This window comes from Heliangelus exortis, chromosome Z (assembly GCF_036169615.1).
Source record: "Heliangelus exortis chromosome Z, bHelExo1.hap1, whole genome shotgun sequence".
In the NCBI taxonomy this organism is placed as follows: Eukaryota; Metazoa; Chordata; class Aves; order Apodiformes; family Trochilidae; genus Heliangelus; species Heliangelus exortis.
In genome coordinates, this window is record NC_092454.1 from 56,150,475 (window position 1) to 56,174,539 (window position 24,065).

General features: G+C 37.2%; 1 protein-coding gene and 1 long non-coding RNA gene across 2 annotated transcripts in view; both read right to left on the bottom strand.

The window, feature by feature from the left end:
• Positions 1-3,191: 3,191 nt before the first annotated feature.
• The window catches only part of LOC139789641 (uncharacterized), a 354,871-nt gene continuing 333,997 nt past the window's right edge, over positions 3,192-24,065 (bottom strand). The window contains exon 2 of the long non-coding RNA XR_011723210.1: positions 3,192-3,271. This is a non-coding gene — a long non-coding RNA (uncharacterized lncRNA). The remainder of the gene's footprint in view (positions 3,272-24,065) is intronic.
• PRDM6 (PR/SET domain 6) overlaps positions 13,977-24,065 on the bottom strand; it is a 75,965-nt gene continuing 65,876 nt past the window's right edge. Inside the window, exon 8 of the mRNA XM_071731005.1 lies at positions 13,977-17,944. Within this exon, the coding sequence (XP_071587106.1) occupies positions 17,830-17,944 (115 nt within the window). The 3' untranslated portion in view covers positions 13,977-17,829. The remainder of the gene's footprint in view (positions 17,945-24,065) is intronic.

Below are 24,065 nucleotides of genomic sequence, written 5' to 3' on the forward strand. Positions count from 1 at the left end.
TCTTAAATTTATTCTTTTTTTTAAAAAAACCCCAACATTTCCTCAGGATCGAGGAAACCAGCCTTAGTTCCTACAGTGAGAGATTCCTTTTTCATGTCCCATAATTGCAAGTCTGCTGAACTGAGGGATGAAAGACTTCTCCTGCAACAGGGCCTTCGTGGCAGGAAGAAAGGATGGCTGCAGGAATTCACACATGCTGAAAGCCAGGACCAGGGGATGCACACTGTGAATGTGACTATTCACAAAAGATATACTCACAGCTAAAAGCAAAGGACTAGCTTCAGCTCAGTCTATGTCTTGAGCACATACTTCATTTCATTGCTACTCTAACCAAATAAATTTGACCATCTCTAGTAATTTTGCCCAGTGGGCCCCATCTCACAGCTTTCAGTCTTTATTCAGGCTATATGCCCATTGACCTCAGTCAGAGCTGTGCCAGGATAAAGATTGAATAAGGACCGCAGAATTCAGGCTGAATATCTTGAATACCATTTAGATATGATTTCCTTTATAAAGATCCTGGTTTTTCTTCAAATAAAATGATAGGGAGGTAGGAGGATGATAACAGCTTTACAGACATGATTAAAAATATTCACTCCTCACAGGTACATGTGAGGTGGAAGATAGGAAATGAACCTTTTGAAAGAAGTACAGTCTGTTTAGAGAGCTGGGAGTGGTCAATGGGTAAACAAGTTCTGGTGGCAGCGAAGTTATGTGAATACACAAGAATTATTTAGTACTTTTCCCTGACTATGAGCAGGACCACACAAACACCATCCTGTCACAAATATATATGTAAGGAATCATGACTCCAATTCATTCCATCTAGTGGGATTCTGTGTGTTTTGCTGGGCTGCTAACCTATTGCAACAGTATTAAAATACACAGGGGTGCATTTTTTAAATTACAGAAAAAATATAAGAGGAGCCTTTAAAAGCCTTTGCACGTATGGCCAAGTTCACCCTTGGTGTAACTCTTCAAGTCCATACTTCCACTCAGCTTAATGTCAAACCCTGGGACTGGAGCAGACATGTTCACTGGCTGCTGTCCTATGGAACAGATAGAGTAGGTTTTAAAAGCTATTCTTTGGACATGTTTCAGTTACTCTAATTTCATGTTATCATGCAGTTTCCTATTACTTCCTGTGCCTAGTAACAGTTAGAGGCTCCGCTGACCTCAGTCACAATTTTTTAAAAATAGCCACTGTAGTGGTACACAAAGGATAGGATGGGAGAAAAGATGAGAGCGTTGCAGGCAGAAGCTTTGAAGAAAATAAATATGGGAGTTGGAGCTCTACTACAATTGAGTTCTCTTATCTTGGCCAGCTCTGAAGCTGAAACTTGTGGAGTTTTCTTGGCCTTCCATCTAGGTCTGACCTATCCTTTGAGAGTATGTGGATATTTTTGGCTTTTCAGAATATACTGCACAGATCAAAAACATTACAGCTGGCAAAAACCTTACTTCGTTTAGCCTGTCTGCCTGCCTGTGAAGGATTGTTCCCTGGGGTCTGTTTTTGTAGTATTCATAACACAATCTAGAACTAGCAAAAAGGGGAAAGTTTGTCCGGAGAAGTCTGCCATTTAGGGCAAGGGCTTGATTTGTGGTTTGTTTTGGGGTTTTTTTGCTTGTTGTTGGTGTTTTATTCTGCCTGGATGAAATACAGTAGAATTCAGACAGCTCTTCAGCACCTCAGTGTATACCTAGACACAAGAGATTTCTGTAGCTATTTATTTTTATGCTAGTTTTAGTGAGATCTAAGCACCATTTCAACTGATTTTTATCTGAGGTGATAATTAAAGACTACTGCATAATGCAGAATAATGCACAACAGAGACTTGTGCATTGCCACAGCGCTTCCAAGTTAAAACATAGACACACTTGAATAGTCTCAAAAAATCAAACAGAACAACAATAGCAATAACATGTAAAGAAATAGGATAATGTAAAAAAACCCAACCAAACCATGTCCTTAAAGCACAGTCTCTACACATCTTTTAAATACCTCCAGGAATGATAACCCAACTACTTCCACTCCAGTGCCTGAAAACCCTTGCAATAAATATCCAGTCTACCTACTCTTGTTCTATCACTTAGTGTTTAGGAGAAGAGACCAAAACCCACCTTGCCACAATCTCTTGTCAGGCAGTTGTAGAGACCAATAAGGTCTCCTTTTCCCCAGGCAGTTCCCTCTGCTGCTCCTCGTAAGACACGTTCTCTAGACCCTTCACCAGCTTCATTGCCTTTCTTTGGATATGCTCCAACACCTCAGTGTCCTTCTTGCAGTGAGGGGCTCAGAACTGAAAACAGTACTTGAGGTGAGGCTTCACCACTACCAAGTACAGGGGCACTATTTCTCTCCTTCTGTAACTAAGGCTACACTATTCCTGGTACAAGCCAGGATGCAGCTGGCTGCCTTGGATACCTGGGCACACTAATGGCTCATGTTCAGCCCACTCTCAGCCAACACACCCTGTCCATTTTTGTCCAGAAGCTTTCCAGCCACTCTTCCCCAAGCCTGTAGTGTTGCATGGGGTTGTTGGACACAACACTGGCCCACCTGAACCTCATACAATTGGCCTTGGCCCATCAATCAAGCCAGAACTTGAGGTGGGTTCCTACAGTGTCTGCTCAGAAGGGGTGGTTGTAGATGGAAGAAATCCCTTAGGAAACCTAGCTGTGGTGTGTGCTTTCTCCCCTTTACCATGTGAAGCTGGGAGGATCAGCCCTCTGGATCCTGCCTGGCTAATGGGAGGTTACAAAATGTCACAACCTCCATCTGATGGGCTGAAGAGGGGAGTGGTTTACACAACCACTGTCACACCCCCAGAGAATTGCATTAAATTTCCTTTTTGCTGGGTCAGATCTTAGAAAAAATAGGGAGGAGAAAAGTCTGTATTTCTACTGTTCAGAATCACCATTCCAAAAGGTAACATAACATTTTACTAATTACATGATCTGCATTGAAGCTGATTTCTAACAAGCCTGACTGCTTCATTATCTGACTTCTTCTGGCATTAGGCTTTCAACTATCAAATTTACCTGTTCCTAGCTGCCTTGAAAGAAACTCCAGACTGTGAATAGTAGTTAATACTTCTCTCTCTACCACATCTGGTATTGTTTAAGGTTACGCATAGTCTCTTAGAAGAGTCATTTTCCTTTCTGCAGTACAAAATTAAACATATTGATTAATATTTGTTTCTACTCTCTTTTATCTTTCTTTTTTTTTTTTTTTTTTTTTTTTTTTTTTTTTTTTTTTTTTTTTTTCCCAAGTCTATTTCTTCAGGTTTTTTCTTAGTTTCAGTAACAAACAAATTTATATGGAAAGTAACCTTGAAAGCAAAAGGATAAGTTTTGCTGTGGTTTTGCCAAAAGCATGTTTTCCCTTATGAAAATCCTCCAGTAATCCCAAAATATTGGATAGAGATCTTACAGTTAGGGCACAGAATATAAACCCAAGCATCCCTCAGAGTCCTGAAACATTATGAACCAATCTAATATTGCTGTTGGAGTTATCAGATAATTTTGTGAAGCATGGCTATAGTTTTCAATAAGGCTCCGAGTCAGGAAATGTTGTGTTACTGACAAGCAAGCACAGCTGCTTAACTTGGAAAACTTGATGAAATGAGTGGGAATTACTTTGTTCCTAAAAGAGGACCTGCAAGGGAAAAAAAGAGGATTACAAAGTAACTTCTTTTTTGTGACCCTCCAGAACTGTTCAGCTCTGGACTTGCTTTTCTGTTTTTTCCTATTCTCTCTTTTTTAATTTGAACTACATCAGATTTAAGAATATAATTGTCTCCTGTAACAGAGTTGGCATCAAGATAATTAAAAAGAAAAGGAGTTTGCTAATTAAAATACTGGGTTTAGGTTACTTTTAATTTGTAATTAGTTGTTCTTAATATCTTTTGTCTTCAGGCATCGAAGGAGAAAACACATTAAGACTCTTCCAACAATAAGCCTCAGTCTAAGACAAGGGGCCTGGTAACACCACCCAGCTCCCAGGTAAGATGTCTGCATCAGCAACCCATCTGTCCCTGAAGTGCAATATGGCCTTGGTGCTCATGGCCACTTTTTCCCTTCTTTATCCTTCCTTTAGGCTTTCCATCTCTGTACACTCCAGATGCATCCCTGGTCCAGATGAAGAAGGGGTCTGAAGTGCGGTGCCTGCCATGCAGGGCACCTGCCCACGACATATCCTGAAGAATTGTTCTAAATTCCAGTGAATTATTGAAGGATTTGAACTGAGCTTTTAATTATTTTCTTCTGTCACTATATCCTCAGAAGAATTTCCTTAATTATACACCTTTTCAGTCTTTTCACATATGGAAGAGCTTTCTTCCAGCCCAATACCTACACTTCTCAGTTGTGTTCTCTGAACTTTTCCCATTGCTATTTCTTAAACTGTTTTGCATTTCTTACTTGTTACTTTCTGAAACAAGAGCTTGTCTTGTATCAGACATACACCATCACCAATTCTTTTTCCACTCCATGCTGTCATGTGTGGTTTTGTGAGCAGATCCCCAGCCAGACCTTTGGATTAGGAGAGAGAGTGACTGACACAGCCTTTCACCCTTTGGATGATGTTTAAATGTTCTCTGTGCAGTACAGGCAGGAAATAAAGGAAGGAAAAAGAAAAAGTAAAATTCTACAAAAATGGAAAATGCATCTTCTCAATTAATTCCTGTGTTTCTGCCTCCCTTAGTGAATAACCTTATTAGGGACTGGGGTTATTTTCTGGCAAGGACTCAGTTGGATTGAAGCTGTATTATTCTTTGACCTCATGGCTGGTGATTTTCCATTTCTAAGGACACATCTAAGGCTTATCTATTTTGATCACTAGTTTGCTCTAGCAGAGAGACCTAGCAGAGAGATTTGCTTAATGTTGTTAAGTTTCTCTGAAGAAAAGAAACACAAACAGAGAACAAGCCCCAAGTGACTTATTCAGACTTTCTAGACTACTCTCATGGAATGACAAGTAGAAGTCTCCAGGACAGGGGGTGTATGCTCTCCTTTCCACAGTGACATTGCATTTCCTAAACATGCCTTTCATGGTTACAAGACATCTAAGTGCCACAAGCATTACCCTGTGCTTCGGTGTGTTTTTGGTACTGCAGGATGATGTATTTGGAAATACCTGCAAGGAACCAAGAATTATCAAGAGGATTTCATGGAGGAAAATGAATCATTTAAAGGAGCAGCTGAAATGTCTTTCTGTTCTGAATGTCCCCTAGAGCCTGGCTAGTAGGGACATTCAGCCCATAAATATGGACTAAACTCTATTTTCATAATTGATTTGCAGTTCATCTTTAAGTCCTAAAGAGGCCAGGTGGTTCAACAGAGACTGCAGCTTGATTCCTGTACAATGAAGATTCTCTGCATGATGCACCCAGGCAAGTTATGCTGTGGACAGTTGAGGCCAATAGGAATCTGTGTAATAATTCTCACTCCATCATTTTCAAACATTAGTGACTTACAGACCTTGATCTTAGTTCTGAATTTGCCTTCGTTTTCATTGATTTTGTGGTATATCTCATGCCTATTGCAGTAAATTATTGAGGTCATAAATGATGACTCATGAAGCCATAAGTGAAGTCAGTGCCATTGGGGTGAAAGAAATTAATGGATGCTGCTGGATACTCTTTGTTCTTTTCTATATCTGTTTGAAACTTTCCATTGCACATGGACCTCAGGAAGTCAAGAGATGTGGTTGAAAAATACATCTCTATGGCTCAGAGTTCTCTTGGATGTCAGTAAATGTTTACAGGACTGAGGAAAGGAGGGATATCGTGAAATTTAGTAATTTCTTATAACTTCTCTGTTTCTTATGTAACAACATGATGCTGCCACAGGAATTGTGAAAATGCACTCCTAACGGGAGCAGGCCAGCAGAAGTTGAGACAGCAACTTCAGATGTCAGTTACAGACATCTAATACTAAGAACAATGTTGACCTGTATTTAGAACATGTTTCCCCTTTGTCTTCCTGGGGACAAAAAAAAGAATCATTAACATAATTATATTTATTGACAGTACTGCTGAAGCACACTTCACACTGTCTGAATGCCTGGCATTATTGCTCCATATGGGGCTAAGTCACTCACAGCAAACAATAGTGGATCCTTTGAAAATGACTTTCTATATTGCATAATACACAACTTCGGAAAAATGCTCCACTAACTACAGCCATGGTATGATTTTAAGGAGGAAAAAGTAATCCAACTGGGGGTAAAGGAACTTGCATTGATTTACTGCAATAAAGGGCTCTTTGATAGAATTAAACCAGTGTTGGTTTTTGTCCATTCAAAGGCTGCCTGTTGCTACAGACACCGCAGAACAACATCATTGGTTATATGATGTGCTGAGGGTTGCTGGAAGCAGGGCTCGCCAGCACAAATGTACCATGAATCTTTCATAATCTTCATCACATCAAGAGACCCTACAAGAAATTCTGCCCAGTTGCCTCTTACCAATGAAAGTGTTCATGTTCTAATAGCACGTTGGCTTTTAAAGTATTGAGAGGTTAGCCTCATTTAGTCTCAAAGACACTAGATGTCTTTGACATCTGTGTACTTGACAGCAGCAACTAATGAAAGTAACTTAAAAGCTAAAAAGATCTGATATTTAAGCAGAGAGATTACTTCAATTAAGCAGCAATAATATCTGAAAGAAGAAGCTTCTAAGGAACTGAGATGACACCTTTTCTTGCTGCTTTGATGTTGCTACCATTTCATCAGTCAACAGTGAAGCACAACCTGAATGGGAAAGTGCTTGGTCACACACTGAACCCCTGACCAAAAAAAATCAAAGTGCAGCTTCTGGGATTTCCAACATTTATGGGCCTTATAGAAGAGGCATCGTTATAGAAAACTTGCAAAATTTATAGGGCCTTTTAAATTCTCAAATAAGCATCCTGAGAAATCTGTAACTGTTACTAGATGTGGTGGCCAAGTAAATTCCCAATGCTGATCTCAGTTGTGTTCAAATTTCTCCTGCCTTCTGGCACTTTTAGCCATAGTGGAAAGAAATCGTTTACTCCTAGAAGCATTAAGCATTTGGAAACACAGGCATACCATAGAAGAGCTTATGAACATAAATTATGTCACACAAGTGGTCCCAGAACCGATAGTGGGGACATTTCCTCACAGAGACTGCAAATCTGCAGTGTCATGAATGGGCAGAGAAAACAAACACCTCCCAGGCAAAGCATGGAGTCAGCTTCTGGCTTACCAGCTTTCTGCATCAGGCTGCATTCATTTAAAATGCTGCTGCAAGCAAAAGATAAATAGAAAGCTTGAGTTTCCAAACTTTGTAGTTCCTTGCTGCAAACATGTTTGTCTTTGTTAGATGATTAGTATTTAAAGGCATTCTTAGTTTTTCTGTATGTACAAGTCCATTTAAAATGTGGTTAAGTTTGGGATGCAGTGCAGTATGTGGTCTTTCCCTTTCTGTGCTTTTAATGCTCTGCAAGTTTCAGGTTTAGGAAAGAATGTAGCCAGCTTGGCACCCCATTAGTGACCAGAGCTTACCAGGTGCTCACAGAACCACTGCAGAACTAAGCGTGTAATTGCCCTCTCTGAGGCTGCATGTGCTGGACAGGACCCCTCCGAGTTGAATAGAAGTAATCTGTCTCCCTTGGAAAGGTTTTGGTCAGAAGAAGCTTATTTTTCATTTTAATTTTATATTAAATTTAATTTAATTTTAAACTTAGGGTAAAGACTGACAAAAACTCCCAAGTACTACTGTGTGTAAGAACAGCAGCCAGATGATATATCATGTGGAAGATTACCTTGATTTAATGCAAGGAAAAATGCAGTATGTTGAACCCAGAGACAAATGAAAGACTTATCTGAAAAGCAATTTTAATGAAAAAATTATGTGTGATATATACATGTACTTCTGGTGAAGCTTGTTAAAATTGGACAGTGAGATTTCCTGGTAGGGAGCTTTCTTCTTGTTTTTATGAACACTGAACTTAGTTGCTTTCTTCCCTTCCCTTCCATTTCCATTTTCTTTTCACTCACAAAAAGTTTGGGTATTTTGAAGAAGAAAGACTAAGATTAGGGAATGAGAGAAAGAGAACAAATGCCTTCATGTGTTCCTGTACGTATACAGGGAAGAGAGCCTGTATTTGTCACCCATGAGTTCCTTCCATCAGCAAAACTGTATGCTACAGGAGACTCTTAACAAAAATATGACACTTAAGAGAAAATGCTATGAAAGTCACCACAGGTTTTGATTGCTTAACTCTGTCCTATATATTTAGAAAAGTGTGATTAATTTATTTGTGCTTCAAAGTCATCTCCTAAAATAATTATACTATATTTCCAAGATTTAAAGCAGTGAATACATTTATTTCCATGAAATTTGGATTTTTTTCCTTTGCTGTTTTCTATCATTTATTTCCTTTTTTACAACCCTACAATAAAAGATATTTTAGCTTTTAAAGGCATGCTTATATTTTCTTGTTGTAAACTCTCGTTCGTGTACTATGTAGAAGACCTCAGTAAAAAAAAATCTTATGTAAGAAAAATTCTCTTTACTCTCTGACTAAAATTTAATGTGATTCTCTACAGAACAGATTAATTGCTGAAGTTTCATTTTTTAGTGATACAAGATCTAGCCTTATTCTTTGTTAAAGCAGTGTATGCTAAAAACCTTCAGTAGCACTGATTTTTATCATAACTTTATCCCATTTCTGAGAATTTGTTTATTAAAATACATTCTTATGGTTGGGCAAAATCACAGATACATTCTATTTTATATGAAGACAATAATCTTTCTGAAAGTTCTCTGAATATATCCTCTGAGCAAGAATATGATGCCTGCAAAAATAGGCCAGTGAGGAAAGAAAAGGGTTTGGTGAGGCTGTGTTTATTGTTCAATAAATCACAGTCACTATAAGTGACCTCCTGACTTCAAGTTCCTTAGGTCAAGGAACCCTTTGCTATTCTGCAACTTCACCTCTTTGCTGAGGCTCTTAATCAAAAGTGTAAAGCCAGAAAGAACATCAAACAATCAAGAGCTGGATGATTGGATTGGTTATTTTAAATTACTACAGCTATGGTTGTGACAGATTTGGGGATAGATTGCATCATCTCAGCCTCACTAAGTAGGTTGAATAGGTTACATATTTTGTGAAAAAAACAGCCCTCCTCATAGAAAAAATTAATTAAATGAAACCATCACACAAAGGTACTTTGACAGAAAATTATTTCACTATATATGTAAAGTTGCAGGGATTTAAAAAAAAAAAACAAAACCAAAAAACCCAAAATCAGTATAGTGACATATTTGCTTTGCCCTACCATAAATAAACAACAAATTTTAATGGCTATACTATATTACCATATATTTGGTGTGGTATTTTATTAAGAATTTTATCCTTATTCAACCTGGTAATTTGTGTTAGTTCTCATGACTTCACTTGTGCTGTTAAAGACACATTGAAAAGTGAAAAGGATACAAGCCAAATTATATAAACCAAAAAGAAATAAGGATTAATCATATGTAAACAGTGATGCAGATTCCCTTTCACCTCTGCAGCTTCTGAAATGTGTGGTTTTGATGATGGCAAACATCAGAACAGAAGGCACATAAAACCAAAACATTTGGGTCATTGCCATGAGGTTGGTTAATTTGTTGTTAGTTGATGAGATAATAATGGAAGGAGGGTATGCTGTGCTTTACTGGGATGGAAACATATTTGGGAAATTTTGTGTCTGAAAGAAGCCTTCTGAAGTAGCCATGTGTCTGCCAGGGAACTCTGTGGGCAGAGAGATCTTGTATTTAGGCTGCTGGCAGAAGGGGATGTAATGAGCAGTGCTTCTCAATATAGGAACATCCTAGACCAGAAACGTACTGGCACCCAAAGAGAGGCAAGAAATAAGCTATACATGGCTTAGCATTCTTCCATAATCTACAGTATGACTTGTTAATACATATGATAAACTGCACAATACAGTAGCTTCATCAGGATTTGATGAGGTGGATTAACACCATATGAACATGCAAGGCTGAGATAGATGATCTTTGCAGACACAGTACAAAACAAATCAATAATTTGAAAATGGGTAATGTTACTAAGAAGTTTACGTGAAAGAACCAACCATTAGACTTTATGATTTGTTGTATGCAAATAGTCATTATTTTTTGTCCTCGCAATCAGACCTAGACAGGTAGCATCTTTTAAAATGCTTTTCATATGACAAGTAACTCTTGAAGAAGGGAAATCATGAACAAAGCAGTTCCTTTTATGGAGCTGTTTTTAGAAATCCTAAAATTATGGAAGAAAAATACTTTTTAAATTATTATAATTTTCACTTCAACCAAATCTTCTGCTTTCTTAGAGAACAAATTCCTCAAGGGAAAAATGAAAAGCAATCCTAACAATTTTTATTAAAAATGTGCACTTGGAAGAAGGTCTTCCTCTAGGAGACCTACTATTAGTATAGATAGAAGAAAAAACAGTGAGATGGAGGGCAGATATAATATGCTTCTAAATTTCTTTCAGAGTTTAAACTTCTCAGATCTGGGTACCTCCCATTAAAGAACAGCACAGACTACTTTCTGTCATTAATTCGTTAAATAAAAAACAATTTAAACAACCAGATGGTAATGGATCAGATACAGTTTTCAGTTGCCTCACTGTTCATGGAACACACATCTTCATCACATAAGCAATTTCAAAAAATGAGATGGGAGTTACATGATGTTCTTATCACTGACTCATCAGACACTACTGCAGCATTTCATTGTGCTGGATTATGGTGCAGTATTACAGGAATACATTATCCCCCTTCGTGAAGATATTATGTGTAAGTAGAAGAATTTGGCTCTTTATGTTTTGAAGAAAAATAAAAGAGAAAGTGAAGAAAGACTCAGGTGTTGCAAGTACAGCCCAGTTCATGCATTCAATTAAGTTCCTTTTTTAAACTCGATAGAGAGTGTTTTCTTTATGAAAATTTTAATTTACTACCTATCAAATAACGTCTCACATCATGGGAAAAAACAGAAAACAATTTCCCTGGAAAAAGACTAATGAAAAAAAACAAAGGCTAAATAGCTTCCAGAAGTATATTTTATCATTAGTAATATGTGTGCTGTAGGCCAAAAAGTTCTTGGCTCCCTAAAAAAAAATATTCCAGGTTTCGGGCTCTGCATGACTATTATAGTTTGACTCATTCTGTTGAGGCTGAGATTATTGAAAAAAATATGTATTTCTGTGACTTGTTGTGCCAGTATAAACAAGTTCTTTCCTCAGACATTGCAATCTTGTTTGGAGAAACTCTAGAGATGAGAATGATTGAATGCCATAATGTCAGAGGGGAGGAGAGAAATAAAAGTATAATAGATGGAAATTATGAGAGCTGAGATGGGAGGAGGAAAAGACTTGGAAAATGTTTACATTCAGGAGGAAATGCTGGTAAGACTCAGCTGCTGTGGCTGGTAGAGAACATATTTGGAAGAAAGCAAGAGTGGTCTAGCTGTGGCTACAAAAGATGACCTAGGATTCACTAATACAGCCTTCCAACACAGTGAGTGACTCTCCAGTCATGTTATCTGTAACAAAAATAAAATTTAAAAAGGTGAGACCTATGGAGTTGTGTGCAAAGACTTTGACCCTTTTTATGATAAACTATGTGTTTGTCTTCCCTTCTATTGTCGTTTGACCAATTCCAGTTGTGTTTGCACATCTAGGTCTTCTGCAGCGTTAGCTCATTGATGGCATACTTATTGTGTGGGAAACAAACCTGTGCTTGCGTCCAGCTATCTGTAGTATTCTTAGTTGGTTTTATGCCTATGCCAATGATTAAGATTTAGAGCTATCTATGGTTATCTCTTGTTTAGCTTGTCAGGGATCTACCTGAGGATGGCCAGCAAGTAGTATTTAGGAGAAAAGACGAAAACTCCATTCTGTGCTTGTACAGATATTTTTCTTAGGCACATAATTACCATCAACCCTAGGCTGGTGTCTATTTCTATTTCACCTGACATCAGGGTATGTTAAGCATCTTGCATTATCAATACAGGCTAGCAGAAAGGATAACAGATCCATTGCAGCCATGGAAAATGATATTGCCCAGGTCTGCTGTCAAAATGTTTTGCTGATTGTCCTTTGCAAGTAGGAAAACAAGTGGGGCTGAGGCTGGGAGAATTGACTTTCAGTACCTGGAGGTTTGAGTGCAGCTCCAACATCTGTGTGCCAGGAGTTCAAGTACTGCTTGAGCTCATGGTGTTAAGAACTCATTGGACTTGTTTTAACTGGCAAATGCTCAGAAGTGTCAAGCAAGCTAGCTAAGTAGTGTGTGCATTGACTTGGATGCTGCCGATCTCTATATATTTGTTTTGGAGCAAGTATACACTTTATTTAGATTAAAACCGAAACAAAACAAAAAAACAAAAACCCCAAACAGGTGAACAATAAAATCAATGCTATCTTGCTTTGTTGATCTCTTGTACTTTAATGCTGGATTGGTTCTTCCCCAGATCAAAGTGAGCACCTACAGGGACAAAATTAAGCAGGCAGAGAACTCCTAGCCCTCAGTCCAGCTAAAAATGTTCAGTAAAAGAATTAAAAGAAAAATATTACCAGACCTGAGTCTCACCCCTTCTAAATCATGCACCCAAAGATTTTCAAGAAGGTGGACCACAGGACTCTTACAGTGTAGACTGGGCCATCAGCCAAAGGGCTTCTCCACCCGCCATCCCCTTTAGACATTTATGTCTCATTAGTTCATGACAGATTATGTGGGCTTGGCGATATAATTTCATAAAGCGTGACTCAATACAATTTCTTATCATAAAGAATTTTCCCTGGATATATAGAAGCTTGCCTCAAATGATTGACTATCCCTGCTACTTGCAAACCAGCAGGTAGTCTGCTGGCCAATTTACCTGAGTATTTTCTCAAGTACAGTAGTTTTGCACAATTATTCTACCATGGTGGTTCTGGTACTTATGTAAAAGGTCACATAACATGAAAAATGACAGAAGCTGACATATTTTTCTCATACTCAAGTGGTATTTTTTCAAGTGGAACAAGGTGTGACTTAGTGAACTAATCGCTGCTCTTTGACACATACAATGGCAGTGAAAGAATACTAAAAAAGGCACCAAAGGTGCCTTGCAGTGGAGCATGGATAGTGCTTCTAGCTTTGGTTTTAGAATGAGATCACAACTGGAGTTTTGAAATTCTGTTATAATCCTCCAGATGGTGATCCTTGTAAATCAGGCTTCGGATAACTAAACAGGTCTTGCTCTGTCAGCCATAAACACCCCCATATTAGTTGCCAGAATAGAAAAACTGGTTTACAATATGACACAATTTGTACCATAAACATATACAAACAAATTCCAAAAACATGGTTGAGAAGTTGCTTGAGGATATCACTTCACTGGAGTATGGAGACCCATTCACCAAGAAAACTGAACTTAATCACACTCATCTCACTGCAAAACTCTTTGCAACAAATGAGCTGAGAAACCATTTTGGAAAGTCAAGAAAACTACAGCAAGGCACTGTGATTATTTCAATGCACACACATTTAAGTATATTTGGTTCTCTGCACAGATGCACAAAATTCCTTACATAATCTTAACATAAAACAAAGGCTTAAGATACGGCAATAGAAATGTTTTATTATTCAAATATATTTACATTTCTTTATCTTCTTTTTAAATGTGTGCCTGTTATTTTCATTTAAACACAATGTAATCTTTACAGTTGATATCACAAGAACACAGCTTCATGCATGTCTTAATTGGTCCTTTGAAGTAAAAAGATGCCATTCTTTGAGGTTAAAAAAATGCAAGCAAGATGTTTACCTTTCTAATTTCAGTGTCATTATTACTTTTCTTACAACAGAGGACCCCTTCAGAACACTCTACATCTACTGGGTGGATTTACACACTTTTTCAGACTGGGTTGATGATGTAAAAACTTCCAAAATCTAGACAAGATATAAAAAAAAGGCTTCATGCTGTCTCAGAATATTTTATTTTCTGGACTTTTTTACATAGATAGGACATGGATGGAACAGAAAAGTGCTTTACCTGTAATAAAAAAATCACGGTAAATGAAAACTCTTGAAAGGAATGAAGACTTAATTTTGGACTTTCACTCGTTTATTCATCTGAAACCACATCATTTTGTCAGCCATAAGATAGCATTACATAACATAATGGCACCATAAAAATAATAAATAGTAAATAAAATCAGAGATGATGTTTCACGGTGTTAAGATATACACATAATTTCTTGTCAATTTCTAATATGTAACGTGCTGCAATTATTACATTTTTCTCAACTTTCTTTTATGGGAATACAAACTGGTTTTTAAAATATTATATTTGGGTTTATAGCTGCAGGCTCATTAACGACCGAACATATTTTTTAAATTAATAAATCTGTGAATGTATAAAATTTAATTCCACAATGAAAAAAATCAGAACTAGGCACAGTTTTTAAGTATTACTTTCAACGTGTTCAGGGTTGGACAAAAAACAAAACAAAAACCTAGAAAACCCAAGTTTGTATTTATTTACCGGACTACAAAACAGAGATGCCAAGTGCTTCAGAAATTCTGAAATGACAGGCACAGAATCACTACATTTAAATACAATTGCACTACACTTACTGCTTCAGTTTACTGTGTGCCAACACATATTATTTTCAAAATATATCTAAATGTATGGTTGTTCTATCTATACATGAACAGAAACTCTCTCAGCATTCAGGAACTGCAGACAGGAATCAAATTCTGTTTAGTCCAAGCTTAAGATGTATTTTAGCTTGCCCATCTTGGTTTTACGCTTGTAATATTGTAACAGAATAACAAATGTTGTACTCGAGGGAAACCCAGTATGAAATAATGGGTTTTCACTGAACTGTATTTTTTTTGCTGCCACATCTGTTGTGAAAGTGCCAAGTATAAAATAAGAAAATGACTGCAATTGTGTGGAAGTATCTGCAACAAGATAGTAATTTACAGTATTTGGAAGAAAAAAACTAAGTTCTGCAGAAATCCTACTCAGATGCATTTTTGTAAAAATCCAGCAAAATCTGGAAAAAAATGATCACGGCCACTCAGGAGAATATCTAGGTGCATTTTTAATTAAAAACATGTGAGTTTTTAACATATGCTATCCATATTCAGCAGGGAACTTGCAGTATCTGTAAGCACACACTTAGGTGCTATGTGCCTTACAGGATTAAAATATAAATCGCTTTCTGTGAGAGACAGAGTGCTTAGCACTACCACTAATCACATCTCTGAACAGGAGAGCACAGTTAGGTGTGCTGCAACAGCAGAAGTCAATGATCTAACAAATAGCACACACTGGTTTTTCAGAACATGACATATGTCTTTTCCCACTTACTCTATAAAGTTCTGCGCTTTTCTTTGCCCTTGTTTGTTGTTCGGTTTTCTTTTTTTGTTGTTGGTTTTTCTTTTCCTCTTTTTTTTTTCTTTTTTTTTCTTTTTTTTTTTTTTTTTTTTTTTTTTTTTTTTTGCTAGAACACCTATTTGCTTGCAGAAATTATCTACAGCTGTGGCTCAAATGTTAACTAAAAGCTGGTGCCCCACCAAGATGCTACTTTAAGTCACTTAAATAAGGGAAGGTGTGAACCAGGAGGAGTGAGGATCTGAAAGGTTTAGATTAGATTTTGATTTTTCTGTTACAATTCTTCCTACCCAGCTTCCCATGCTTGTTTGAACCTAAAAAGCAAACACACATTTATAAAGTATCTAAGAATCTCTCATAGTTTGGAGGATAAAATTAGGTGAATGACGACAGAATTGTTCAATCCCCAGATCACTGCACTGAGAAACAGAGCTGAAAAACTCACAGGGCTAGATTTTCTTCAAGAGATAATTTTGTACTTTTTATAACAATGAGAAAATAAGTCTTTTTTTTCCCACCATGTTTGACATTTTAGTGGCCAAACGCAAATGCAGTAATTTCTGAAGTAATTCCCTGCAAAGCTCCCTGCAGAAACTCCAGATTCTGTGGTGTACTTTCTGCAATGTAATAAATGAAGAATTTATGACATCCTGAAGAATGTCTTAGATTTAAATTCCCTTTAAATGTATTTGAATTTTACTGTATGCTATTCTTCTGTTGAGCTCTTTGCAGAATTTGTAGTTGGTCTGAACCTGCCACTAAATTTATAGCTTATTCTGTCTAGCCCTTTACAGAATTGGATACTTAATTTTCTACATATTTAAAATCATCCCCATTAATGTTTTTAAAATATTTAATATAATCAACTGAGCCCTTTTGAGCCACTCAGCACTTCAGTTTTGGTGCAAAACTGAATTAATTGGTTTTAATCCCCATAATCTCCACAAAAGTATTTTGCAGTTTTACCTTATTATATAGCATGACCTCAGAATTATTTAGGTTTTTCTTCTTGTTCTTTTTTTTCTTTTTTCTTTTTTTTTTTTTTTTTTTTTTTTTTTTTTTTACATTTTTATCAAAGTACAGCTCTAGCATTGAGACAATCAATATATAAACAAGCACTGCTGGTCTCTAAAGGTAAAAACCATTCTTTGATCAGACAAAATCATGAAATCTGAAATACATCAAGGATAAAAGCTTGAAGAAAGCCAATATGGAAATTGTTAAACCAAACGAAAGTAATGACATCTGGGTTTTTTACATTGATGTTGGGAGTATTTTGGCTTCCTTCCATCTACAACTGTACGAGGCTATTTTATGCTAAGTCAATACTATGAAGCCTCCAAGCCATTCACAAAGTATCTGAGTTCAGATTTAGCTTTTGTTTTGAAGCTCCACCCAGGTATGTTGAGAGTTTCATCTAATACAGTAGAATTTTCAAATTAATCCAACACAATAAAATTATCAATGGACTACATCTTGGATTTCTGATCAGTTTTCCTAGAAATCATCAAGCTATTAAATCAATCACCCAAACAAAAAATATCATCCTGAATTTTTGTTCCTTGTTATACAATATACACATGGACTGCAATCTTAAAAGTTTAAAATACTTTGTACCATCTTTGTCTTTCATAGCTATTACACTGAATTTGAGAGCTCTATTAGTTTAACATGGTTTTCCTACTGGCTTCTTTATATGAAGTATATTTTCAGATATACAACATTCCTCTCTTTCTTTTTTTTTTTTTTTTTTTTTCCTTGGTTTTTTTTTCTTTTTTCTTTTTTTTAGTTCCAGGATATCTATGCCAATGCAATGCTGTTGAATGGAACTCCTCACATGAAAAAGTGCACACAGTGTGAGGCATGAGACTATGGAAATTAAATGCCCTTTGGTCTGAGGAGGGTGACACTGACCCACACACAGCTCTTGATCACTTCCTGTCCTACACAGCAATTTCGCTTATACCCATGTTAAGATCAACTTATCCCAGGCCAGACAAACGTACAGATTACATCTGGGTCCTTTGAGTCATGCTACAAAAAAGGTGCAACAATAAACAAGTCCATGTGCATTCTCAGTCGCAACTATGGGCAGAGGAACCCTTGAGATTCCTCACTTTGGTATTAAATAACAATTATATAGGCTTTTAGAATTAAAGCAATACATGGTGGGACTTGAAATGTTAACAGTCCCAAGTAACTTGTCAGTTGAAATAAGACTCATCCCTAGTCATAAATAAATAATCTCTTTCCTGGTCTCACTTCCATGCCAGGATCAATATCTTTTAACATCTTACTTATTTTATTACTGCTTTTGGTTTTCTGGTACTGATTGAAAGTTGCTCAGAGGAAATCTTTGGTTTTGCTTAAGTGTCCATGACATTTAATCATGACTTTCCTTGCAGTTTAATTCCAACCAGTCAATCAGTTAATCCACTTCAATTGATTCTGTGCTCTCTGTTATTGGCTTGCACTCATTGGGCATCCTCTGGTGTCGACTCAGCTGGGTGGCTTGTGTGAAGCTCCTCTCACACCTCTCGCACCTGGTGAAGGCAAGAGAGAAAATTGAGACCAGGGAGCTTCTCTGAGGGGGGTGATGGGTTTTGTCTCATCCTGTCTAATCAGAACAGACACACAAAAGTGGCTTCAGATTTTACTGGCTCAAGAGGTTTAATTGGTGGCTACTTCCAAGGCCTTGATGCCTATGATGGGACAAGGCCTGTCTGATTCAGAACAGAGGAATCTGTCAATAGACAGGGGGAAGGTGATTTCTCCAGAGAGGCCTGTCCTGCTGTAGCTCTGATCACTGTCAGTTCAAATAGATAAAGAACAAAAAGAGATTTTTAGGAGTGAGCCATCAAAGAAGCAGCTTGTCTGCAGTTTTCTGCTCTGTAACCCCTAGGAGAAATTGATGACAAATAGAATTTCACCTTCTGCTAATTTAAAACCCACTATTGCCTATTGGAGGAAGAGAAATCACAAAGCAATAATCATTCAGTGCTAGAGCAAGAGAAAACTCTTTGTTTATCTGAACTGACTATGCAGTGTGCTTCATTTTAAATAGGCACATGGAGTTAGTGGTTACTTAATTATCTGAAAACATCCACACTATTTGAGAAATCTGTGGTTTGAGCAAGGACTCATAATGGTTACCAGTGTTTGCTTCACTGCCATTTATGTCACCTCTCTTTCTACCCTGCCTTCTCTTTAGAGAACCATAATATGCAACAAAAATATTGTGTGAACTAATGAACAAAGCCACTGAATTTCAGAGGGGACAGGATGGGGGTTATTGCTAACTTGGAAGAAATCCCTTATCCATTCTCTGAAAGTGAATCTATTGTGCTTAGTCTCCCAAATACTCTCCTCTTAATTTGCATTCTGAACACTAGATAGCGGTGTTTGATGAGCCACAGATATGGATGCAGCAGATTCTTCTTGTATGGCACTCACTCCAAAAGCCACCTTTGATTTAATGGTGCTGTGTGATGTTTTATCTTCAAAGAAGATTATCATAAAAGCATCACTACTATGAATTCTTCACCTTCAAAGGAGAAGTAAGGAAAACAAAGGGCTCAGCTAATTCATATTCATCTTTCTGTCTTCAGTGATGTGAATGATAAAAAGTGAACTGTCACTGACCCAGCTGCTTAAAAAAAAAAAAAAAAAAAGGAGAGAGAAAAGAAAGATATTTACACATATGCATAATTGTGGAATGTTCTATACATAAGTAATCTGTAGTAACAGATTTGTGCTTCAGGAACATTTAACAGAGACTTTTAACAGACAGTCATTCATCCAAGCTACTGCACCAATCAAAAATGTCAACACTTTTAAGTTGTGTTTCCTTGATTGTCTTTCATGGAATATTTTTAGCAGCTTGTTCCGCTGTTAAAAACTGCACTGTGATCTTGACAAATGTAAAATGTCAACTTTAATGTATCAGACCTATCAGCTCAATGAAAATAACTCAGAAGTATTGATTACTTAATGATTTTTGGGATACTCATTAAAGTCTATGTGCAGATCATCCACTCTCCAGAGCTCCTGAAGTGCTGATGACACATTAGTGTACTGCTGATTGTTTATTAGAAAACTGATTAGTTACTGGATTAGTGTGTCAAAATATACTACCTTTCATTGCCTGACAAACGTGCAAATTATTGTATTATTTTTATATACATATATATATATATATCACAGAGGCATTAGAATCAATTCTAAGGCTGAGGGGTTGACTTAGTCTGTATAAGATATTGCCACTTGCTTGAACTTGATAGTTTTGTTATTTTGATGTCTACAAAGATGACTGCTTTGCTTTCTGAGTAAAAGGAGGCTTGCATCCTTGCCTAACCAAGCTATAAGTGGTACAGTCACAAAATAACCTACAAAATAAGCTTTGGCAACACCTGACTTCCAGGTTCCTGAAAAAAGAGATGAAATATACTCTATCAGGATGCCAAGCATTCATATGTAAGAGAAGGATTCATTAAAATCACTGGCCATGAGAGCTGTGGAAGACCTCCTTGCCCTTTCTGGAGCTTACCTGGGAGATTAGAGCTGGGCACTGCCTTCACTCAGAACTCCTGAAAGCACAGAGCAAGCCTCAATGTGTTTCTCCACAATGTGAGTTCCTGTCCTTTGACCAAAAGCTTCTTATGCTGTGAGAGTGTTCTAACTTTCCAGCTACAATCTGTTCTGGAACTCCTTCATACAGACACAAGTTAGAAGGATGCTAAAGAGAGACCAGAAAAGAATCAGTCTCCTGACACAAGCATCTGCTCTTTGGACAGGAGGATTGTGGGTGCCAAGTGTTGCTGCTGGTCAGGCAGTGCTCTCTGCATTACACAGCCCTTGGGGAAAAGTGGGAATAAAACTAGGCAATAAAACTACTGCAAAACAAGGCACCTAATTCCTCTGGATTTCTAATGTACACAGGTAAACTTCAGATAGTACCTAAGGTACCTAGTGTTTTGTAGCCCCCTGCAAAGGGTGTGGATGGTGTTTTCAGGAATTCAGTTTTGGATATATAAGTACCTGGCTTACAGGCAGGAACCTGTATTAGCAGTTAGAGTAAGTATGCCATGGTACGTAGGAATGGAAAGAAAAGCAGGAGCACTTTTTCTTCTGAATTATGATGTACTCCCTCCATGCATCAACCATCCTTTCCCAGCCTGTTGTAGTAGCTTAAGCACTGCAGTGAGCTTTGTCTATGAGACTGGCAAGAACGTGTGTACATGTTGTTGTGTGCATGTTTCTATACTACAAATCACACAAGTTTAATGTTGTGCTGGGGAGCTGAATAGTAGCTAAAGCACTCAGAATGAAAAAAAGAGTTCATCTCTCTTGTGACCACTCAGAAAGTAAACATGACATATAAAGCTACCAGACATATACTAAATTTTTGTTTAAGTCTCTAGTGTAGATATAAGTATTGGTAATAGTGATACCTATTAACTGGGAGACCACTAAATTTCCAATTACACCATCTGATGGCATTTGGGAGTAATTCAAACAGCCCCTGACACGATGTAGGCCTGATGAAGCCATTTAAAACTCTTCCCACAGTCAGGTGTCATCAGCAAAAACTGAATCCATGTTATCTTTTTCTACAATGTGTGTGTGCCTTCATTTTAATGGTAAGGAACAGTGTTGCACTAGCATTCCACCTCATCAAACAAAAGGCATCATTTGACTGAGAAGTTTCCCTCTGTGATTTCCTGGGTGGGTGTGATAAACCAAATGATACTTAATCTCACAATCAACATGAACATCAATGGTGTTCGGATATTTCTAAAGTACTGGGTTTTCTGAGTTTGGTTAGATAGCCCCCACTGTCAGGTCTGCTTGTTTGCTTCACAGTGCTTTCAAAACATTGACACAGAGCATAACAGTCAGTATTAGATTAGTTCTTAAGTTTATATCAACTTCTGTGAAAGCTTTTGGGTGAACAAAATACTGAGGGCCTATTTTTGTAAAAAATATGTCTATTTAATATTTTGAAAAGAAGAATTTTTATTTCATTCAAGAACTACATTTAACACAAAATTTTAAACTAATTTAAAGTGTTTATTACTTAGTATAAATTTAGTATAAATTTAGTATAAATTATTGGTTTATTTATAAACCAAATAACTAAATAAAAAAACCAAAACAGAACAAAACAAAAACCAAACCAGGACGAAGCTGATATGTCACTGCAAGTGCAGCATCTATGTTCAACATGAAATTAATTTTCCCTAGTTTTGCATTTGAGTAAGAACAAATGAAAACCACTTGAGTAATCCCAATCTGAAAGAATCTTTCCTCTAATTATTTTTTGTTTAGATTTTTGCATAATCCTAGTTCTACACGCGAGTCCCTTAACTATGCTTTAATTCTGCTGGAATGGAAGAGATTAAGGGCAGAGGAATTTAAGATAATGAGGATGAACAATAATTTTCCTTTTTCTCCTACCTTTTAATTTACTTAAGAGCTTTGTTCTCAGAATAGCAGCCATAGTGGAGACTTTAGTAAGATAAGAATGTGCAAAAACTTTACAGTGGTGAGGCTGACTTGATTGCTTGTGATGACATGAAAAGAAATCCTTTCTAGCTGGACCTGCAGTCCAGGCAATGCAGCTGAATCTTTGACTACAGATAACCTCACTTAGCATTGTTATCTGTAATGAAAAGCAAATAGAAAAGTCTTCTACCATACTTCCAAAGTTACCTAGGACCTACAAAGAAAGCACCTTCTCACAGAAAAAGCTCTTTAACCAGTCACAGTTTTCATCTTAAATAACAATTTGAAATATTTTAAAATATTGTCACCCTATCCATGTTCACCTTTTTTAAAACCACCTTCCGAAAACAGTGTGCTTGCAAACATTCACTTCATGTACGACATTGCCTGCTTAATCCATGTGCACTGCAATTTGTCCCAACACCACTTACAAACATAGCAGCCTTCCTGCATTAGGAATAGTGACTGCATTCACAGTAGATGCACATTAACTTCTGGTGGGCTGCCTATTTTCAGATGTGAACTGAGTAATACCTTTAAAATTATCCTGTTACTTATAAAACAACTTGTAATTTAACACTATCCATGTACAGTTAGTCTTGTTAATGGCAAAATCTTTACTCAACCCAAATATGTATATTACCACAAAAATAGAGTTTCTTGAGGTACAGAAACCCTTTATCACGAGACTTTTCTATTCTGCTTTCCTTTAGAAAACAAACATTTAAAACCTAAACTCTATGATCAAGAGACAGAAATCTTGCTTGTAATATTTATGGTTCTTGTTCACTAGAATTTGTTTTCCTAGAATTTTTTTCCTAGAATTTTTTTCCTAAGTTTACTTAATACCAGGCGTTGGACCCCTCCTTTTCAGAGGATCTAAATGGTGATGAGATATCAAGATGAGCTGCAGCTATCTTTTTTCTCCAGCAGAGAGGGTGGATCAATTCTGTGATAAGTTTCTGCCCCTCCTCTCTCAAATGCAAGCAGTCCTGCATGGAAAGCTTGCAGGATCAGGGCAATATGTGCCCCCTTATCTGACTATCAGAATAGGAAGACCTCCAGTTTCAGCTTCATGTAAGGTTACTGCAACTCTTCCAGAGAAAAAGTGGTACTTCTCTTTCTTGAATTTAAGGAAGAAACTAAATAAAAGCCTTACAATTACTAAATTATATCATGCATCACAAAGCAGCAGGACAAAGTGTACACATTCTTTGTTGCTCTGCCCTGCAGCTTTAAAAATGAGCAAATACATCCCAGAATACAGTAAACCAAACAAGCAAATTTCAGGCCACTGATTAATTGTACTACATACCTTAAACCTTTTCTCAAATGGTATTGTGCTGCAGCCAAGACCATTTTGGAAAAGGGTGAAAAAAATTACCAAACCAAGGGGGAAAAATAATGACTCTAAATGGGACAAAATAGCAGATCTATTGGAAACATGACAAAAACAGGATGTTAAGGAAAAAAATTAAGTGGAGTCAACAAGGTTACACATAAGTAACACCTTAACATTAAAAGAAATCTATTTTCCATTTTGACCTGGAAACCTCTTCCATTAATTACTAAAATCTATTTACACAGCAACTAGATAAAATCAATCTGATTGCTCACACTATTTTTGGCTCACTTTCTATGGGCTCTGGGTGTTCAGCAGATTGGCTCTAGAGGAGCAACTCTTTAGATATTCTGACATTCTGTGTTTTGCAACATAGAACATTATCCTACCCATAATTTCTGATATGTAAGCTCTTCTGTACTGGATATTCAGCATTTGGTTCCTGGCTCTGTCCCCTTGCCCTCAGCAGAGACCTGTTTGGAGGCCATGCTTCCTTCCAACCATATATGGAGGCAAAGGATCTCTACTGGTATCTCTACTGAGCTTGTTATGAGGGGTTCTGACAGCCCCCGTGGCTGATCTCTCTTACATTAACCAGACCGAGAGCACAGTATAGCAAAAGTGGAAGAGAAAGGTGAAGGGAAAAGCAGATGGAGGATAGACAGTCCTTGGAGAACTGGGAGACACACACATTCCTCTACACTTCCTCCCAGTCCTTCTAGAAACATCAGTTATTTTCCAAAAGAAGTGGTATCAATACATTATACATTGATATCAACACAACCCTTTTCTTCCAAAGTGGGATTGTTCCAGGTACA